This window comes from Tupaia chinensis, unplaced genomic scaffold (assembly GCF_000334495.1).
Source record: "Tupaia chinensis unplaced genomic scaffold, TupChi_1.0 Scaffold000646_1, whole genome shotgun sequence".
Lineage (NCBI taxonomy): Eukaryota > Metazoa > Chordata > Mammalia > Scandentia > Tupaiidae > Tupaia > Tupaia belangeri.
Window position 1 is genome coordinate 2,390,087 of NW_006160167.1, and position 19,232 is coordinate 2,409,318.

General features: G+C 37.3%; 1 protein-coding gene across 1 annotated transcript in view; it reads left to right on the forward strand.

Annotated features, from left to right (window-relative positions):
- STK3 (serine/threonine kinase 3) overlaps positions 1–19,232 on the forward strand; it is a 316,622-nt gene that overhangs the window by 76,728 nt on the left and 220,662 nt on the right. Inside the window, exons 5-6 of the mRNA XM_006159715.2 lie at positions 15,392–15,556; positions 16,349–16,516. Of these exons, the coding sequence (XP_006159777.1) occupies positions 15,392–15,556; positions 16,349–16,516 (333 nt within the window). The remainder of the gene's footprint in view (positions 1–15,391; positions 15,557–16,348; positions 16,517–19,232) is intronic.

Consider the following 19,232-nt stretch of genomic DNA (forward strand, 5'->3'; position numbering starts at 1 on the left):
TAACTATTCCTGCTCTTATTACAAGTTATTTTGTTATTATAGTCTTCAACTCTTAATAGTTTTTCTACTTCTAGTCTCTGGCTGCAAGCCCATCAGTTTTCTTTTAACTTTTTAGGTATGATCATGTAATTGTTCCACTTAAAATTTTGTAGGTGCATCAAACTGGCCCTGACCTTACTTCTCATTTCATACTTTCCTATATATATTACATTCAAACACAAGGAACCATTCACTGGTACTAAACATCATGTTTTTATGCCCATTGTCTTTGTATCTGCCTAATATTTTCTTCCATGTTTGGTCTGCTGATACATATTGGGTCGTCAGAAAAGTCATGATGTATTTTCTCTGTTCCTCTATGCAAAAATGTGTCATGATTTTTCTGATGCCCCAATACTTTGTTCATTCTTCAAGAGGTAGCTCAAAAGACATCTCTATGAAGCCTCCTGTGTGTGGGGAGAATGATTAGATGAGATGGTCATGACTTGGCAGGATTGTGTTAGAGTATTAAAGGTTATAATAGATAGCTTGAAGTTTATTTTAAGAGTACTGGTTTTGATGTATAATCAGCTTTCAAAACTGCTGTCTTGGGTTTCTCCTATAACATATCATGTTGTTTGCAGGCACCACTTAGTATTGTAATGTTTGTTTCTGTGCCCCTTCCTTCCCACCAAATTCTGAGCATCATGAAGATGGGTAATTTAACAGACTTTTCATCAATTATTGCCAGTATCTACCTTCTACGATTGTATTTGTATATTAAATGTAGCATAGCTAATATAGTAAGAAATAAATATAAGCTACTATCACTGGATAGATAAACTCTGACTTGACAATATAGGATGATTTCTTGAGAGAGGTGAGATTTGATTTAAATCTTAAAAGACTAGCAGTTGGCATAATGACTATGTCACTGGACTCCCATGTAGTCGACCGCAGTTTGAGTCCCAGACCCAGTGCCTTAAACTCACGCCGGGCACATGTGTGTGTGTGCCCAAGATTCTGAGAGGAGAATGGAGGAGAAGGGATTGTGGCGTGGCCATCCCCCCCCGGGGGGGTGATTTCTCGCTTTCTGTCTCTCTGTCTCTGTCTTTCTGGCATGCACATGCGACCTATAACAAAAACCTTTCAAAAAAAAAAAAAAGAAAGAAAGAAAGAAAGAAAAGACTATATAAGCCTTACATTGGTATCTGTTAATCCAGTGGTTTTCAAATCTTATACAAAATCACTGTGAAAATGAAACTAATAAAATATCTATAGTTTTCTATCTGTGTATGATACTTGAAAGAGGAACTATGTCTAATTTGTTTATAATCTTAATATCTAGTAGATACAAAATGTAAAATTAATGTAGTATTTTATATGGATAAATAATTATATCAAAAAGGTGGAGTTTAGCTAAGATTGTAAAAGACATTTTTAGAAAATTAAAATTCTTAATTTTGAATGAACTTGCAAAAACTTCACTTGAATTTGTTTTTACTGGCAAAAAAATTTAAGGCAGTGTGTGTATTTTAAAACCGTTTGTGTCTGTGCCCTTGAGACAAGTTGGTGGGTGCATTTTTATCAAAACCATATACACAGTGACATATTAAATGTATCATATTATTATACTAATCATATGACTCTAGAAACAAAAGTAACCAGAGGACTAAAGCCTATCAAAACCATCTTTTTGTTTTTGTACAATGAAATTCTTTTTAAATTTGCCAATGAATTCATACCAGTATTGAAACCAGATGTAGACTTCCGTCTTTTAATGTATTAGCTCAGCTATAAAAGTCTTATTTCCATTCTTGATTGCTTAGTATTTCATTCATGGTTTATTATCTCTCTACTACCTCCCCACCCCCCTTTTTAAAATACAGACTATAAAATGTGATTTAAATTATGTTAAAGTGACATTGTCCCATTTGTACAGTGAAAGAAATGGAATTAAATCTCTATAATGTGTTGAGGATAACCTAATTAAATCCACAAATGAAGTGTTCTTTTGTGAAATTTTTGTTTAAAGGGATTTTTAACAGATACCACTAGAAGAAATGTTAGCTGTGGTTTGAGAATGGATTTAAGGTATGTTAGGACTGAAATCTTTTATTACCTCCTTCTGCCTGAAGTAGATCTTCTTTCAGTGCTTTTTATTTCTGTTTTCAGTAAACATCTGACCATTTTTCAATAGTTGGGTATAGACCTATCTCTACTGATGAAAAGTCTTACAGAAATGAACAAGGTACTACATTTAATCTTGTATTATAATGAGAAGTAGTAATTCTCTTTGTTATCGAATAAAAATCTAGCAACCTTTTTTTATTTCCTTTTTTAGAGACAAAGAGAGAGGGAAAGTGAGAAATCAGTCCTCTGAGGGGATGGACTGCAATCCCTTCTCCTCCTTTCTTCTCTTGGGACTTTGGGCATCCTTGCACACATGCCAGCATGTTTTTCAAGCTGCTGAGCAAGGACTCGAACTGCTCAGTTGACCAAGTGGATTCAGTAGCCTTAACCTCTGTGCTAACTGCTAGCCTTAGATATAGCTACTTTTGGTGATTGGCTGTGTTTATATGTAAATGATATTTGTTAAAACAGAGATTATTTGCAAAGGAAACTTTGTCGAGGAAAATGACTTCTTTATTTCAAATGATCGACATGTGCCTACAAGATGCGAAGTGAACTTGATAGGAATATCTGTCTGGCTGGGGGCCTGCTATGTAGTGTCCACTGAGTAAACATGTATTCCAATCTCCTCCCCCTCTTTCTTCTTCATTAGTGACATAATACTTGCTTCAAGTATTGCCCTTGTCTGAAGTTTGTTTTATACTATTTATATTTAAAAAGAGACCAGGTAGAGATGACCCCCATGGCCTGGTGGTTGGGGAAACTGCCCCACACGGCTGACCATGGTTCAGTCTGGGCCCCAGTGGCTTAATAAACATGCTGGGCATGTGTATGTGTGTGTGTGTGTGTGTGTGTGTGTGTGTGTGCGCGCGTATGTGCGTGTGTGTGTATGCGCGCGCCCAGGACCCTGACGGGGTATGTAAATGCAGAAGGGATTGATTGCAGTGTGACCACGCCCCATAGTGTGGGTGCTTTCTTTCTCTCTCTTTCTCTGTCTCTCTTTGGCAATCACACATGCCTTTGTGCAGAAAATTTAAAATAAGAGACTAGTTAAGCATTCATTTCTCCAAGTTTTCCAGGAATTATTGTGCTTCAAGACAGAAATTTGGCCGATTTACTTTTTACCACTTTTTTCCCATCTTAATGGAAAGAAGAAGACTGGGTCTTGATGTCCAAGGGCCATTTTGTAACCATTTTATTGAAAAGCCCAATTTTTGAGTTACTCTCTAGATAGATTTTTCTTTCTGTGGGTGTTGAACAACTTTTGTTATCCAAAGCCTAATTTTAATGCCATGTCCTCTTTCCTTACCTAATTAATTGCTCTCCCTTGTGATTCCATTTCACTTTGAAAGTGCTTTTTAGAGAGACCAGCAGGTGGTATAGTGCTTATGTTGCTAGACTCCCACATAGTCAACTGCAGTTCCAGTCCCGAACCCAGCGGCTTAAAATTCATGCCAGGTGCGTGTGCATGCATGCCCAAATCCCAAGAAGAGAATGGAGAAGGGATTGCAGTGTGGCCATACCCCTGGAGGTGATATCTTGCTTTCTGTTCCTCAGTTTCTCTGTCTGTCCAGCAAGTGCACATGCCATACCCTAGGGCAAAAATCTCTCTGAAAAAGAAAATGCTTTTTATAATAGTTTGTGTTTTTATAAATCTTTCTTTGTGCTAGATCAGAGTCCCAAGAGATTAGGTTACAGATTTTTTCCCCCTTTCTTTAACATAGAGCAGGTACACAGTAAATGATTTTCAATGAATAAATGTTATCCAGGGTATTTTGGAAAATACTACTGCATTCTTAGGTCATTTTTACGTGAGGTTTTATACTCTGACACATTTATGCTGTTATGTTCAGCAACATTGTAACCCCCTATGTTGGATAACTTTATTTTGATCATTCATTATTTTAAATTTGCTTTTGCTAGGTAATTAGTACAGTTTAATATTTTCTATATATGTTAACCAGCTCTTTTGTTTTCTGTATTATGTAATCATTTCTTGGCCTATTTTTATTAGTGGGGTTTTATTGTTTTTCTGAAGGATTTATTTAAACTCTTTATGTTCTAAATAATTCTGTAAACCAAATATCTTAGGTATATACTGTGGCTGTTTTTCTAAGTTTTCTAAGCTTGTTGTTTTTATCTAGACAAAGTTAATAAGCTCTTAGAAGTGTTTCTTTGCCATCTTTGACTAGAAATTGTTGTTCCTGCTTTGTGATTTAAAGCCTATTTTATCTTCCATTTTTTTTTTGTTTTTGGAGAGGTCTTTGCTATAGGGCGTGTGCACTCGCCAGACAGACTGAGAGAGACACAGAGACAGAAAGCGAGAAATCACCCCCCAGGGGAGATGGCCACACTGCAATCCCTTCTCCTCCATTCTCCTCTCGGGATATTGGGCACGCATGCACGCGCGCCTGGCGTGAGTTTTAAGCCACCGGGTCCGGGATGTGAACCCTGGTTGACTACGTGGGAGTCCAGCGACATAGCCATTTACGCTAACTGCTGGTCCCCTTATCTTCCATTTTTATTCAAATATTTAAAAACTTTTAAGTCAGTGATTCATATGTTTTAATAGAATTAAACATCTGTTTTTAGAAAAATACCAATATTGTTCTCAGGGTTACTTTTTAGGCCAGGTGAGTATGTTAATTCAACGATTCATTAACAGTTGTACTTGTTTGGTTTGACTGGCATATAATTTAAAAACATTTAAATTTGAGTGCCAAATTGGAGCAGATACTCTTCCTGATATTCAAGGCTAATAGTTTTACTGCTAATTTATGGCTGTCTTTATTACCATTGTTTACCACTGGTAGCTGTTATTATTTGATATGACTGGCAACATTTTTTTAAAACATTTTATTTATTTTTATTATTATTCTTGTTAAGCTTGCTATAGGGCATGTGTGCTCACCACAGAGAGACAGAGAGAGAGTGGGAAAGTGAGAAAGCAAGCCACCAGATGTGGGACATGAACCATGGTTGGCCATGTTGGAGTCCAACGCCTTAACCACCATGCCACCTGCTGACCCCAGGCTGGCAGCTGTTTTGATTAGAACTTTCTTTTGCTGATATCAAATATATATTCTTAATATCACCCTCAGAACAAGACTTGAAATTCTGTATTTTTTAAATATCAAGATCGGTTCATATATTTGTTTGTGATGTCTGTGATAGAAGGACTATTGACTGTAGAAGACAGGCTTTGATATTTTGCTTTTTGACGTCCAGCAGATCACTTCATCTCTCTGGATTTGTTTCTTTATCTATAAAAAAAGAATGATAATGGTGCCAGCAGTGGTGTAGTGGTTAAGATGCTGGACTCTCACATGGCCAACTGTGATTCAAGTCCCAGACCTGATAACTTGAGACTCACGCTGGATGCATGTGAGTGCATGTGCAAAATTCCCAGAGGAGAATGGAGGAGAAAGGATTGTGGCTTGGCCATGTCAGGGAAGGGGATGGGGAGTGGGGTGTGGGGATAAAGTGATTTCTCACTTTCTCTCTCTCTCAAGCAAGTACACATGCTCTGAAGCAAAAGTCTCTCTTAATGATACAAAAAAGGATGATAATAAGAGTTTCTGTTTACTTACCTGAATGACTGTAAAATCATAAAAGAGCCTGTATAAACTATAAAAGTATATAAAAATTTTAGACAAGATTAAGCTTCAATGTTCTAGATAGTATTTCATCTGATTAGTGTTGTTTAAAATGATTTTTATTGAGGATAGGAACTTCTCTTTTCATAAATGAAGATGCTGCTTTTAAAATATATTTATTTATTTGTTTTATTTATTTTTATTTAGGTAGTTTGCAATAGGGTGGGTGCATTCCTGGCATGATTTTCAAACTGCTGGGTCTGGGACTCAAACTGCAGTTGGCCATGTGAGAGCCAGTCGCCCTAATCTCTGTTCCATCTGGTGACCCTAAGATACTATTTCTGAGCCTTAATGTCCAAATGGAGTGAAAAATAATAGTTCCAAGAATTTAGTTTTTTAAATTGCCAGAGGGTGCATGCACTTGCCAAGACAAAGACAAAGAGAGAGAGAGAGAGAGAGAGAGGACCCTTCAGTTGGACATGGTCTTGCCATAATCCCATCTTCTCCATTCTCCATCTTCTTGGGATTTGGGGCATGTATACACATATACCCAGAGTATTTTTTAAGCTGTTGGGGCTGAGATTTGAACCACAATTGACCACGTGGGATTTTGGCTTCCTTAATCACTAGGCTTTGGGACCAGCCCACCACAAATAATTTAAATTAATCCCTATTCATAACTAATACAATGATTGGATTGCATTTTTTTTCCAAATGTTTTTACCCCATGAGTGAGAGAAATAGGGATGTGTATTCACATACACCCACATACACACGGCACCCCCACAGGGTCCTGATACGTTAGTTCACCCCCATCCAGCCTGGATCACAGGCACATGTGTGACCTATGTACTCAGGGAGGTCTCCGGACTCAAACCAGCAGCCTCTCCACGTGGGTCTGCCTTGAAGAGTGTTATGTTTTATTGCTGCGCCACCATCTGGCTCCACATTGTTTTTAATTAGGGCAGGATATGAAGTGAGTAAGAGGATATTGACTCCCTTAAGTAAGGAGAGAGATTTATTCCCAAAGGGAGAAAAGCATAATGAAAGAGAGGCTGTATAAATTTTACAACATTTGATTCATATTTCCCCTCACCATCTTTAACAGTTCAGATCAAATTCAGGCTGTGTCCTCAGATATTTTTGTAAGCTGTACAAGGAGGAGATTGCCATTTTCCTCATCACTGTATACCTAACACCTTCATCAGTATCTGTACTATAGAGCCAGTTAAATAGGTAACTGTTGAATGAACAAATAGGTTGATGTCCAAATGACTGAGTAAATTAATTTATTTCTTAAGAAGAGACTATTTTCACATGAATATCTTATTTTTTTGCTTTTTTGGATAGAGTGTACATGTGTACTTGTGTTCCTGTGTGTATGCACTTTCAAGAGAGAGGGCGAGAGGAAGAGAGAACAAAAGCATCCTTGCCATGGTCTCCTTATGCCATGATCATCTTTTCCCAGCCTTCCAGCTCCTCAGGATCTTAGGTGCCCATGTGTACTTGCTGTGTTTTCAAGCTACCTGGGGATCTGAACCCATGGTTGACTGTGTGGCTTCTAGCACTGCAATCTAGTACATTGTAGACTATGCCACCTAAACTGAGCCTTCTGCTTTGTTTGTTTGTTTTAAAAAGAGTCTCACCATGTTGTGACCTCCTGCCTCAGTCTCCTAGCTAGAACTAGAGGCATGCACCACCATGCTGAATCTTTTTTTCAGACAGGCCAGCCTTGAACTTGTGGTCCTTTTGTTTTACCTTCCCTGAATTTGGGGATTACATGAACATTCCACCTTGCTTGGCTTTTAGGTTGGACTGGGAATCTAACCCGGGCCCCTCCTGTAGTTCTAGCTTAGGGAGCTCATTGTCTTAGCAATGCATACCACCATGGTTGGACCTTATATGAACATCTTTTGTTAATATATTATAGAATAATAGAGTTGAAATAACCTCTCAGATCATCTAGGAAAACCAGACCATGAATTGGTATGCTATCTCTGGCAAATCTTCCTTTTAGTTTCAGTGTGGATTTCTTCAGTGGCTTTTTAGTAATGGAATCAGACATATCCTGAGACTTTGAATTATGGTGGGTGTATATTTAATTCTGAACTTTCTCTAATATAACTCTAATACAAGAGAGCTGTTAAAAGGTCATGGAAAGGGAACAGCAGATAGCATAGTAGTTATGTCACTGGACTCCATGTGGCTGACTGCAGTTTGAGTCCTGGACCTGGTGGCTTAAAATTCAACACTAGTGCATGTGTGTGCATTCCCAAAATCCTGAGAGGAGACTAGAGAATAGAGAATAAGGGATTGCGGCATGGTCATCTCCCCAGGAGGTGATTTCTCACTTTGTCTCTCTGACAAGAGCAGGCATGCTATATAAAAAAACTCCGAATTAAAAAAAAAAAGTCATGGAAAAATGGTACAAAAATATATTAAAATCTATGCATAGTTTTCTCATAACACATACTTTACATGAACTTTTTGAAGACCCCTTGTACATGGGATAGAGGAACACAGACAATAAGTCAGAGGTAACAGTGGATTAGTCACTTATTTATTGGTTGGAAATAATGAATGTTAAGATGATAAAAGCTGACGTCTAGCTACAGTGATGTAGTCAGTAGGGGTGCTGCTTCCTTGTGATGTGACAAGCCATGTGGGATGTCTCTGGTTCTGAGTCTACCTGAACACGGTGTGCATGCCTGCGATTCTAGCTGGCAATGGACCTTGAGAGAAGATTGTTGTGAGAAAACTCTGCCAAGGATATGTGCCTTTCACTCTTTTTCTCATGGAAAATGAATAAATAAACAAAAAATTGAAATCTAGGTAACTAAAAAAGGTTATCACTGAAATAATTAATCAAAACAAAGTTTTATAGACTGATGCTTTTGTAACATCCCAAACTGTCTGATCTTTATACAAGAAATGGGGGATGGGGGAACCAGCAGCTAGCATAATGGCTATGTCGCTGGACTCCCACATAGTCGACCGCGGTTCGCATCCCGGACCCAGTGGCTTAAAACTCACGCCGGGCGCGTGTGCGTGTGTGTCCAAGATCCCGAGAAAAGAATGGAGGAGAAGGGATTGCAGCGTGACCATCCCCTCTGGGGGGTGATTTCTTGCTTTCTGTCTCTGCGTTTCTGTTTGTCTGGCGAGTGCATGCACCCTATAGCAAAAACTTCTCCACAAAAAAAAAAAAAAAAAAAAAAAAAGAAATGGGGAATGAGAGAAAGGAGAAAACCCAGGCTCATGTAACAACATCCCCTGCATACCTGCAGTTGTGCAACCTGGTGGCCCTAAACAGCACTCCTCCCTCTCTCTCCCCACCTTGGCTGAAAACCACTGATTTAGAGGGCTTGGGAACAGCCCATAAGAATATGTCCTTTCCTTTTGTATTGACAAGTCTGTACCTATTTGTTCATTATTCATGAAGTCTTAACTAATATGCCATGCATGGTTCTGAGCACTGTGGGTACATCAGTGAACAAAACAAAGATCTCTATTCCTACAGACCCTTTCTTAGCAATGCTGTCCTATAGATGTGGAACATAGAACCACATGTAACCTTTAATTTTCTAGTATCCACATTCAAAAAGAAAATAAGGAACAGTTGAAATTATATTTAATAATGTATTAAACATAATATATAATTTATTATATATTATGAAATAATATTTAATGTTAAGCATGAACATTCTGTAATACAACATACAATTACTATATTACTATTATGAATAGGCATATGTAAAATATTCAATAGGTAAATAGTTTGCGAGTTATTAATGAGATATCTTACGTTCTCTTTTTTGTTTTAAACCTTGCTCTTTGGTGTATACTTTCCATTTATGGAATATCTTGATTTAGACTGCCCAAGTTTCAAGTGCTTAGGATCCACGTGTGACTAGTAGGGTCTGTGTTGGATGAAGCAGCTTTAGAGCACAGTGCTTGCTTTCTGTGGACTGTCGAGTTAGACCAGTTCATCTGAGGCAGAACATAAGTTCCTGCAAGTACCATTATTTTCAAATAGTCCAGACTCTGTTCATGGCCAGTAAAGCCTTACATGATCTGACCCTAGACCTCATCTAGAACTGGTTTTCTTCTGGCTCACTAAACTTTACCTTCCTTCAACTCATTCGTGGTAAGCTTTTTCTTCAATCAGGGTCGTTTTTTTTTTCTATCAATTTTATTTTTGTTGTGATAAAATACATATAAAAAATTTACTGTCTTAGTAAGTTTGGAGTATGGTCAATGGTATTAAGTAATATTCATAATGTTGTACACCCATCACCACTATCCATCTCCATAATGCCTTTTATTTTGTGAAGCCGATACTCTATACCCATTAAACACTAAATGTCCATCCTTCCATCTCCTGCAGTCCCTGGCAACCACCATTTTACTTTCTATCTCTATGATTTTGACTGCTCCAAGTGTCTCATAAAGTAGAATCATACAATATCTGTCCTTTTGTGACTGGTTTATTTCACCTAGCATAGTGTCCTCAAGGTTCATCTATTTCATAGCATATTATAGGATTTCTTTTTTAAGGTTGAATAACATGCCATTGTGTGTATGTATGGCATTTTGCTCATCCATTCACCTGTCACTGTACACTTGGATTGCTTCCACTTTTTGGCTATTGTGAATAATGCTGCTAGGAACAGGGGCGTATATTTATCTCCTCAAGATCCTGCTTTCAGTTCTTTTGGTTATTTACCCTGAAATAGAATTGCTGAATTCAGTCTTTAATTTTTTGAGGAACTGCCATTCTGTTTCCCACAGTGGCTGTACCAGTTTACATTCCCATTGATAGTGCACAAGTTTTTCTATATCTTTGCCAATGCTTGTTATTTTGTTTTTTGATAATAGCCATTCCTAATGAAAATGAAATGGTATCTCATTGTGGTTTTGATTTACATTTCTCTAGTGATCATTGATGTTAAGGATATTTTCATGTGCTTATAGACTGTTTGTACATCTTTAGAAAAATGTCTTTTTAAGTCATTTGACCATTTTTGAATTGAGTTTTGTTGTTGTTATAGATGAAGTTTTAGAAGTTCTCTATATATTTTCGATATTCATTTCTTACCAGATACATAATTTGTAAATATTTTCTCCCATTCTGTGGTTACCTTTTTATTCTGTAGATAATTTCTTTTTCTTCTTTTTTTTTTTTTTAACTCTAGCACACGCATGCACTCACACAAGAGAGAGAACACATGTGAAAGCACCTTCGATAGGGTCTTTCTTGTCATACTGTGATCCTCTTTCCTCAGCCCTTCAGGATCTTAGGTTCCCAGTGTATTTTTTAGTCTGACCAGGGATCTGAACCAGTTACTATATGGCTTCCAACACTGCAGGGTGCTGGCATAACTGTTGTACTATAGTAGTGGGGCTTTATTTATTTATTTATTTATTTATTTATTTATTTATTTATTTATTTATTTTTAAGAATAGAGTTTCTTTGTGATGTTCTTCCACCCTAGCTTTCCAGCTGGGACTACAGGTGTGTATTTCTATGCCTGGCTCTTTTTCAGACACAATCTCATTTTGTTGACCAGGCCAGCCTTGAACTTGTGATTCAACTGTTTCAGTCTCCCAAAGTTGCTGGGATTACATGTATATGCCACCATGCCTGGCCTTTAGGTAGGACTAGGAATTGAACCTGGGCCTCACATGTACTCCTAGTCTATGGAATATAGCATCTTAGAAACATGTGTCATCATGGTGTGGCCTGATACTGTCTTCTCATGCAAAAACTTAAAAATGTTCATGAAGTCCAGTTGTCTGTCTCTTTTGTTGCCTGTGCCTTTTAGGCCATGTCCAAGAAATTTTTCCCAAATCCAGTATTATAAAGCTTTTACCGAATATTTTCCCCCAGAGTTGTATAGTTTTAGGTCTTATATTTAAGTCTGTGATTCATTTTGAGTTATTTTTTGTATAGTATGTAAGGTAAAGGTTCAGCTTTATTCTTTTTTATTTGTTTAATTTGCTAGAGGGCATGTGCACTCACTGGAGAGAAACTGGGGGGAAGGAGGAGTGAGTGTGTATAGTGAGAAAGCACTTCCCATGGGAGATGGTCATGCTGCAGTTTCTTCTCCATTTCTCCTTTCAGGATTTTGGGCATGTAGGCACATGCACCTGTAATGTTTTTATTTTATTTTATTTTTTGAGAGAGATTTTTGCTATAGGGCGCATACATGCTCACTGGAGAGACAGAGAGACAAAAAGCAATAAATCACTTCCCGGGGGTATGGCGGGGCTGCAATCCCTTCTCCTCTATGATCCTCTTGGGATTTTGGGCATGCATGTACACGTGCCCAGCATGAGTTTTAAGCACTAGGTCCAGTTTTAAGCACTATTGGTCCCCTATGTGGGAGTCCAGTCATGTAATCATGATGCCATCTGCTGATCCCTACACTTGGAGTGTTTTACAAGCTGCCAAATCTGGGACTCAAACTGCACATTTGCCATGTGGATACAGGTGCTTTAACCACTGTACCACATGCTGGCCCTCAACTTTATTCTTTGGCACATAGTTATCCAGTTTTCCCAACACCATTTGTTGAAGAGACTGTTTTCTCTCTATTTAATGTTCTTATTACTCTTGTTGAAAATCATTTGACCATACATGTAAATGTTATTTCTGGCTTTCTGTTCTGTTTTAGCTTCCAGCATCACACAGTAGTACTTCCACCACCTAGTCCATTATAGCTGGACCTAAACATTTTAATTTTTTTTTTTTTTTGGATTCTATTGTAAGTGGAATTGTTTATATATTTTCCTTTTCAGGTTACTTGTTAGTATATAGAATGCAGCACTTATGTATGTTGACTTTGTATCCTACTACTTTTACTTTGTTGAATTCATTTATTTTAACAGTTTATTTTATTTTCAGTTGTAATCCTATTTTTTTATGAACAGAAATAATATTATTTCTCCCTTTCCAATTTGTGTGTCTTTTCTTTTCTTCTTGTTTTTTTTTGTTTGTTTGTTTTTGCATAATTACTCTGGCTAGCACTTTCAGTACTATGTTGAAAAGAAGTGATGAAAATGGCCTCTTTTGCTTTGCTCCTGATTTTAGAGGAACAGCTTTCAGTCTTTTACCATTCATTGAGTATGATGTTCATTTTGTGTATGTATGTGTTTATATATGGCTTTTATTATGTTAAGATAGTGTTCTAGTCAGTTCTCTTTCTTTCTTTTCTTTTTTTTTTTTGGAGAGGTTTTTGCGATAGGGCCTGTGCACTTGCCAGAAAGAGAGAGACAGAGAGAGAGAAAGCGAGAAATCACCCCCCCCGGCGGGGGTGACCATGCTGTAGTCCCTTCTCTTCCATCCTCCTCTCGGGATCTTGGGCACACACACACAAACTGCCTGGCGTGAATTTAAGCTGCCGGGTCTAGGACTCGAACCGCAGTTGACTACATAGGAGTCCAGTGACATAGCCATTGCGCCATCTGCTGGTCCCTCTAATCAGTTCTTTTGCTAATAATAGAATTACCTGAGAGTGGGCAAATTTTGTAAAAGTAGAGGTTTATTCAGCTCATTTGGAGGTCGAAGGTAGCATCTGGTGGGGGTCTTCTTACTGGTGGATAATGTCCTAGAGGCCAGGAACTAGAGCAGAGCAGAGTGTTCATGTGTCTCTGTTCTAGTCTCATTTCTTCTTTTTATACACTCATCTGTATTCAGGTGGGGGGAGGGCTCTACCTGATAACCTTATCCAATTATAGTCACATCTCAAAGACTCTGCTTCTATTTTTTGGAGAGGTTTTTGCGTGCGCTCGCCAGCCAGACAGAGACGGAGGGACAGAAAGTGAGAAATCCGCCCCCCCATGGGGGATGGCCACACCGCAATCCCTTCTCCTCCAGTCTGCTCTCAGGATCTTGGGCACACATGCACATGCGCCTGGTGTGAGCTTAAGCCACTGGGTCCAGTACTCAAACCACAGTCGACTACATGGGAGTACAGCGACATAGCTGTTATGCTAACTGCTGGGTCCCAAAGGCTCTGGCTCTTAATCCCACACTCAGATTAAATTTCTGTCACATTAATACCTTCACAGTGTCTCACCAAATTTTACCATTAATTTTGGGGGACACATTCAAACCATAACAGCTAGTTTTCTTCTATTCTTAGCTTATTGTGTACTTTTGTTATGAAAGAGTATTAAATTTAGTCAAAAGAAACTTTTTTTCCTGTTATCACTTGAAAATGAAGGAAAACAAACCACACCATCATTCCAGTAATAAATTCTAGTTGGTTATGATATATTAGCTTTGTAATATCTTGCTGAACTGGCTGTGCTAGTATTTTATTGAGGACTTTTGCATATGTGCTCATAAGGAACATTAGTCTGTAGTTTTCTTGTAAAAAATATCCTTGTTAATTCTCACTGATATTATCATATGTTACTTTATTTTCTATCAAATTATTATCAGAGCCTATGGCTCAGTACTGGCACAGCTAGACCCACATAGGAAAGGTTCTGGACTTACATATCAGGGCTCCTTGAACTTGATAGGTCTGTGCATCTGAGCCTGCTGAGGCTGGGGGTGGATTGTGGTGTCTCATTCTGTCTCTGTCTTCCTCTCCCATGAAAAAAATGAAATAAACTTTAAAGAATTGTCATCAAATTATTCCTTCTCCTGTAAGCTCCATGAGTAGCTATCTTTTATGGCTTGATGGTGTCTCCATTACATAGGCATGATTTATAAAGTTGTTGTACATTAGGAATTAACTCAGTTTCTAATCCCTCTTCCCTCCCCAGAGGTGAGGGTGGAGGGTTGAAATTTTCAATCATTTAATCACATGATTAACTGGCTTGAGGCTATGTAGGGGATCAAGGGTCACCTTATTAATAGGATAGACTTGGTGGAAAGGGGCTTATTATTGATAACAAAAGTGGTCATTTCATTCCTATTACAGTGGTTTTAAGAGCTTTAGTGTCGGAAACCTAAGAAATTGACCAAATATTTATTTCTTACTAGTTCACACTGTCACACTTCTTTATAGGATGTAGTAAGGGAAAGTGACGATGCGTGCCAAACTCTTAGTCCAGTTACTGATACCGGTAACAGTGGCTCTATTGCTATAGAATCTTTCCCTTCCCTTCTTTCTCCCCCTTCTTTCACCTCATAAAGCCTTTGGTCTGTTTCCATTTTCCTCATCTTTTTCTTTGATTTGTGAGTTCTCAGTATTAGTTCAGAATTACAGGACTTGGGCTGCTTGGGAGTGACCCGAGTAGGCAGGAGTAAAGTATGAGTAGCTACTGGTATGAGTAGCTTGTTCAGGAGACTCACAGCAAACCACCCTCCCTCATTCCCTTTCCTTCCTTGGGGAGGCATCCCAGGAAAGTGTCTGCAGTTGTGCCACCTCAGTGATAAAAGAGGTGGGAGATAGTGATTTCTTATGGTTATGCTGGTACTTAGATTATATTCTGTCCTTCAAGAGTGACGCAGATAATTTTAAAGAAAAGAGAAAATTCTTTCACCCATGAAGTGTGAAATAGAGTGACAAAGAATATTTGGTTGGAAAGAGAGGCTCTCAATTATTCCCCTTTAGCTTTTTCCTAGAGATTTAAAAATTATTAGAAAGAAGTACTTGTTACCAGTGTACTCTTATAAGAATTTATTTAATAGGGTATTTTAATATAAATTTAAAAATATTCCTTTCCAGTTAACAGAAGATGAAATTGCAACTATTCTTAAATCTACATTGAAAGGACTAGAATATTTGCACTTTATGAGAAAGATCCACAGAGATATAAAAGCTGGAAATATTCTCCTCAATACGGAAGGACATGCAAAATTGGCAGATTTTGGAGTGGCTGGTCAGTTAACTGTAAGTTAAACTTCAATATTTTTGGAAAAGTTTTGACTTATTTGTTCAAGTTTGATTGTCACTGTACTTTGGTAGGTTTTTTGCAGGGTACAGAAAGAATGTGTAACTTCTTTATTCTTGAGAAAGTACCATAATCGAGTCAAATTTGAGTATTTTATTTACATGTTAAGAGATAATGAGTATGAAATTATTCAAGTATTTGTCATCAAAATGGTTAAATATTCTAAAGGGGAAGTGACATTGGTTCATTTCTGTAGCTTTTATCATTGTAGTACTATCTTTAATGACGATCTTTAATGAAGTAGTAGAGATAAGTTACTTGTGGACTCTCGGTTATTTTAAGAATTCCTAAATATGTCATAACTAGTTGAAATGTTAGGAAATATCAATTTCATATATAATCTGTGATATTTAAGAGTTTAATATATGTATTTTTTTGAGAGTTTTTTTTTTTTTTTTTGCTGTGGGGCACATGCGCTTGCCAGAAAGAGAGAGACAAAGACACAGAAGGCTAGAAATCATCCCCCCCAGGGGGAATGGCCATGCTGCAATCTCTTCTCCTCCATTCTCCTTTCAGGATCTTAGGCACACATGCACAGGCACCTGGCCTGAGTTTAAGCCACTGGGTCTGGGACTTGAACCGCAGTCGACTACATGAGAGTCCAGTGACATAGCCATTATGCCAGCTGTTGGTCCCAAGAGTTTAATATATTTATTTTTAAAGAGTATGTGGCATACAGATTTCCTTTGTGGTGGTATTTCTATATTGATGCCTGTGTAACGTTACTGCAGGATACTATGGCAAAACGCAATACTGTGATAGGAACTCCATTTTGGATGGCTCCTGAAGTAATTCAAGAAATAGGTTATAACTGTGTGGCTGACATCTGGTCCCTTGGCATTACTTCTATAGAAATGGCTGAAGGAAAACCTCCTTATGCTGACATACATCCAATGAGGGTAAGAAAATTATGGTTTGCTAAAAATGTTAACTTATAAAATGTTGCAGTTTTGTAATATCAGTATAATTAAAGGTAAAGCAAATTAAATAAGTTCAACTGAATTTAGATTTAGTGGAAAAAACATACCAAAAATATCTGTCAAAGATTAGTTATCATTTATTTCTCTTCTTCTTATATTCTGAATTGTGAGAAAAGAAATGAAAGTTATGTTCATCTGTGCAGTCACTGTGTTCTTTCCCTCAAAATACACCTGTGAAATTTTCCTTTGTTTCCAGTAAAAAAAGGTTGGTAAATCCATTTTGTTCTTCTTCTCAAAGCGGAAGTGATAGAGTTTGAAGAAATCAATTTTCATTTTTCCACTCACTCTATATAATTTCCACCTTTTTGTGTTTTTGTTTATTCCCTTTATCTTTTATTGTCTGTAGATGATATTAAATTCAAATTTAGGGGCTGGCAGGTGGAGTGGTGGTTAAGCCCACTGAACTCCCACGTGGCTGACCACAGTTCAAGTCCTAGACCTGGTGGCTTGCTTTCTTGCTTTCTTTCTCCTTCTTTCTCTCACTGTATCTTGCTCTAGTCAAATTAAAAAATAACAACAATGATAAATAAAATAAAGGAAATGATACTTTAAAAAAAGAAATCCAAATTTATAATATTGCTGTTTACCTGTTAGGGAATTAAGCTTGTTTCTTTAGATAGTGTTTAAAGTAGAATTCCTTCTTTGAACACCATTAAATGCTAATTTTTTTTCCAGGATAATTTTTGAGTTTGAAGTGTATATGTTGGATTACATATGCTTTAGGATTTGTGATGACAAGATTTGGATTTATTAGTATGTGGATCTCGATTCATCATAGATAAGTACATTTATCTTTGTATACTTATTGCCCTCTAGTGGCTGTAGGTACCTTAAGAAGGATATAGGAATGAAGGGAGATGGGTGGTGTGTGTGTGTGTGTGTGTGTATAGAAAAGAGAAGATGATGTCAAGATCATTAGAAAAATTGTGTGAAGTAAATAAATGGTAGGAAAAAGAATGCAGTATTTTAGAGTATTTGAAGAAGAATAAATTGGAAGTATGTCTTATATTACAGTGCTAATGTAGGTTAAATTTCAGTATTATAGATAACAGCATAATATACTGAAAGTATTTAAAAATCTATTTGCCATAGTGAAGTACTTTAAAGAAGGATTTCTTTGAATAATATATTTGTATGTAAAATGTTCCATCTTCTTTGTAAATATAAATTCCTTTTCCAAAGTGAAAAGTAAAAATAAATTGAAAATAACATGAAAAGTAAAGTAAGCATAAAAACAGGAATATGGGGAACCAGCAGTTAGCGTAATGGCTATGTCACTGGACTCCCACATAGTCGAGTGCGGTTCGCGTCCTGGACCTGGTGGCTTAAAACCCACACCGGGCGCGTGTGCGTGAGTGCCCAAGATCCCGAGAGAAGAATGGAGGAGAAGGGATTGCTGCGTGGCCATCCCCTCTGGGGGGTGATTTCTCGCTTTCTGTCTCTCTGTCTCTGTCTGTCTGGTGAGCGCATGCGCCCTATAGTGAAAAACCTCTCAAAAAAAAAAAAAGAAAAAAACAGGAGCATGAATTCTTTTTTCTTCTCTGATTATTAATTATCTTTGGTACTTTTAGTTAGGATATTTTTAGGGTAATCATCAAACTAGGCGTATTTTGAGTTCAAATTAGTAAAGAGAACTATATTATCCAAGGCAACATAGCTCAAATCAGAACAGGGATTTAGCCAAGTGTTGTAATATGTGTCCACTTCCTGTGGTGAATTAATTAATAAATTAATTTATGGGAGATTTTTGCTATAGGGTGTTTGCGCTCACCAGAAAGACAGAGACAGAGAGACAGAAAGTGAGAAATTACCCCCTGGGGAGATGGTCATACCGTAATCCCTTCTCCTCCATTCGCTCGGGATCTTGGGCACCCATGTACATGGGTCTGGCGTGAATTTAAACCACTGAGTCTGGGACTTGAACCACAGTCAACTACATGGGAGTCCAGCAACATAGCCATTATGCTGGTCCTCCTGCGGTGATTTTAAAAATATAACCTGAGAGTTTGAATTCGTACATGTGAAAGAATAAAAATATACTTGAAGTTAGTTTTTCTCTTAAAAATGATGTGTGTGTATATTTTATATATATATATATATGCATATATATATAAACAAAATAAACTGCTAGGTTGCCTTGCTTGTTTTTTTCAACCAATCTATAGCCTACGAAGTTCTCAATTCCCAACTCAGATTTTATTTCTTTATAGAGCCTTCTCTGACATCCACAAGCCAAGTAGATTTCTATTTTTCCTCATAATTTGTTTATAGGTAATTCTTGACTTTATAGTTTTTTGCACAGTTTATCAAGTGTTGCCTTGTGCATTTCTAATTTGAAATTGCTATGTAAATGATACCATCATTATTTAACCTTTTTCATGCTTAACACATTAAAGTATTGAACTTTAAGTATTGGGATACAGTCAATATCATGTAGTAGACCTAAGTTTTCCAAAATTTAAATCTACTTGAAAGCTCAAATTTTATCATTGGCCTCAAATGTTATCTGTTGTTTTTCTTGAAATGACAGGTTCACTTAGTTCTTTACTGGGGGAAAAAATGTCTCTCAAATACCTAAATCTTGAGTAATTCTACTTTTTATGTCAGTTATTTTAATATAAGAGTGTTTTTCCTT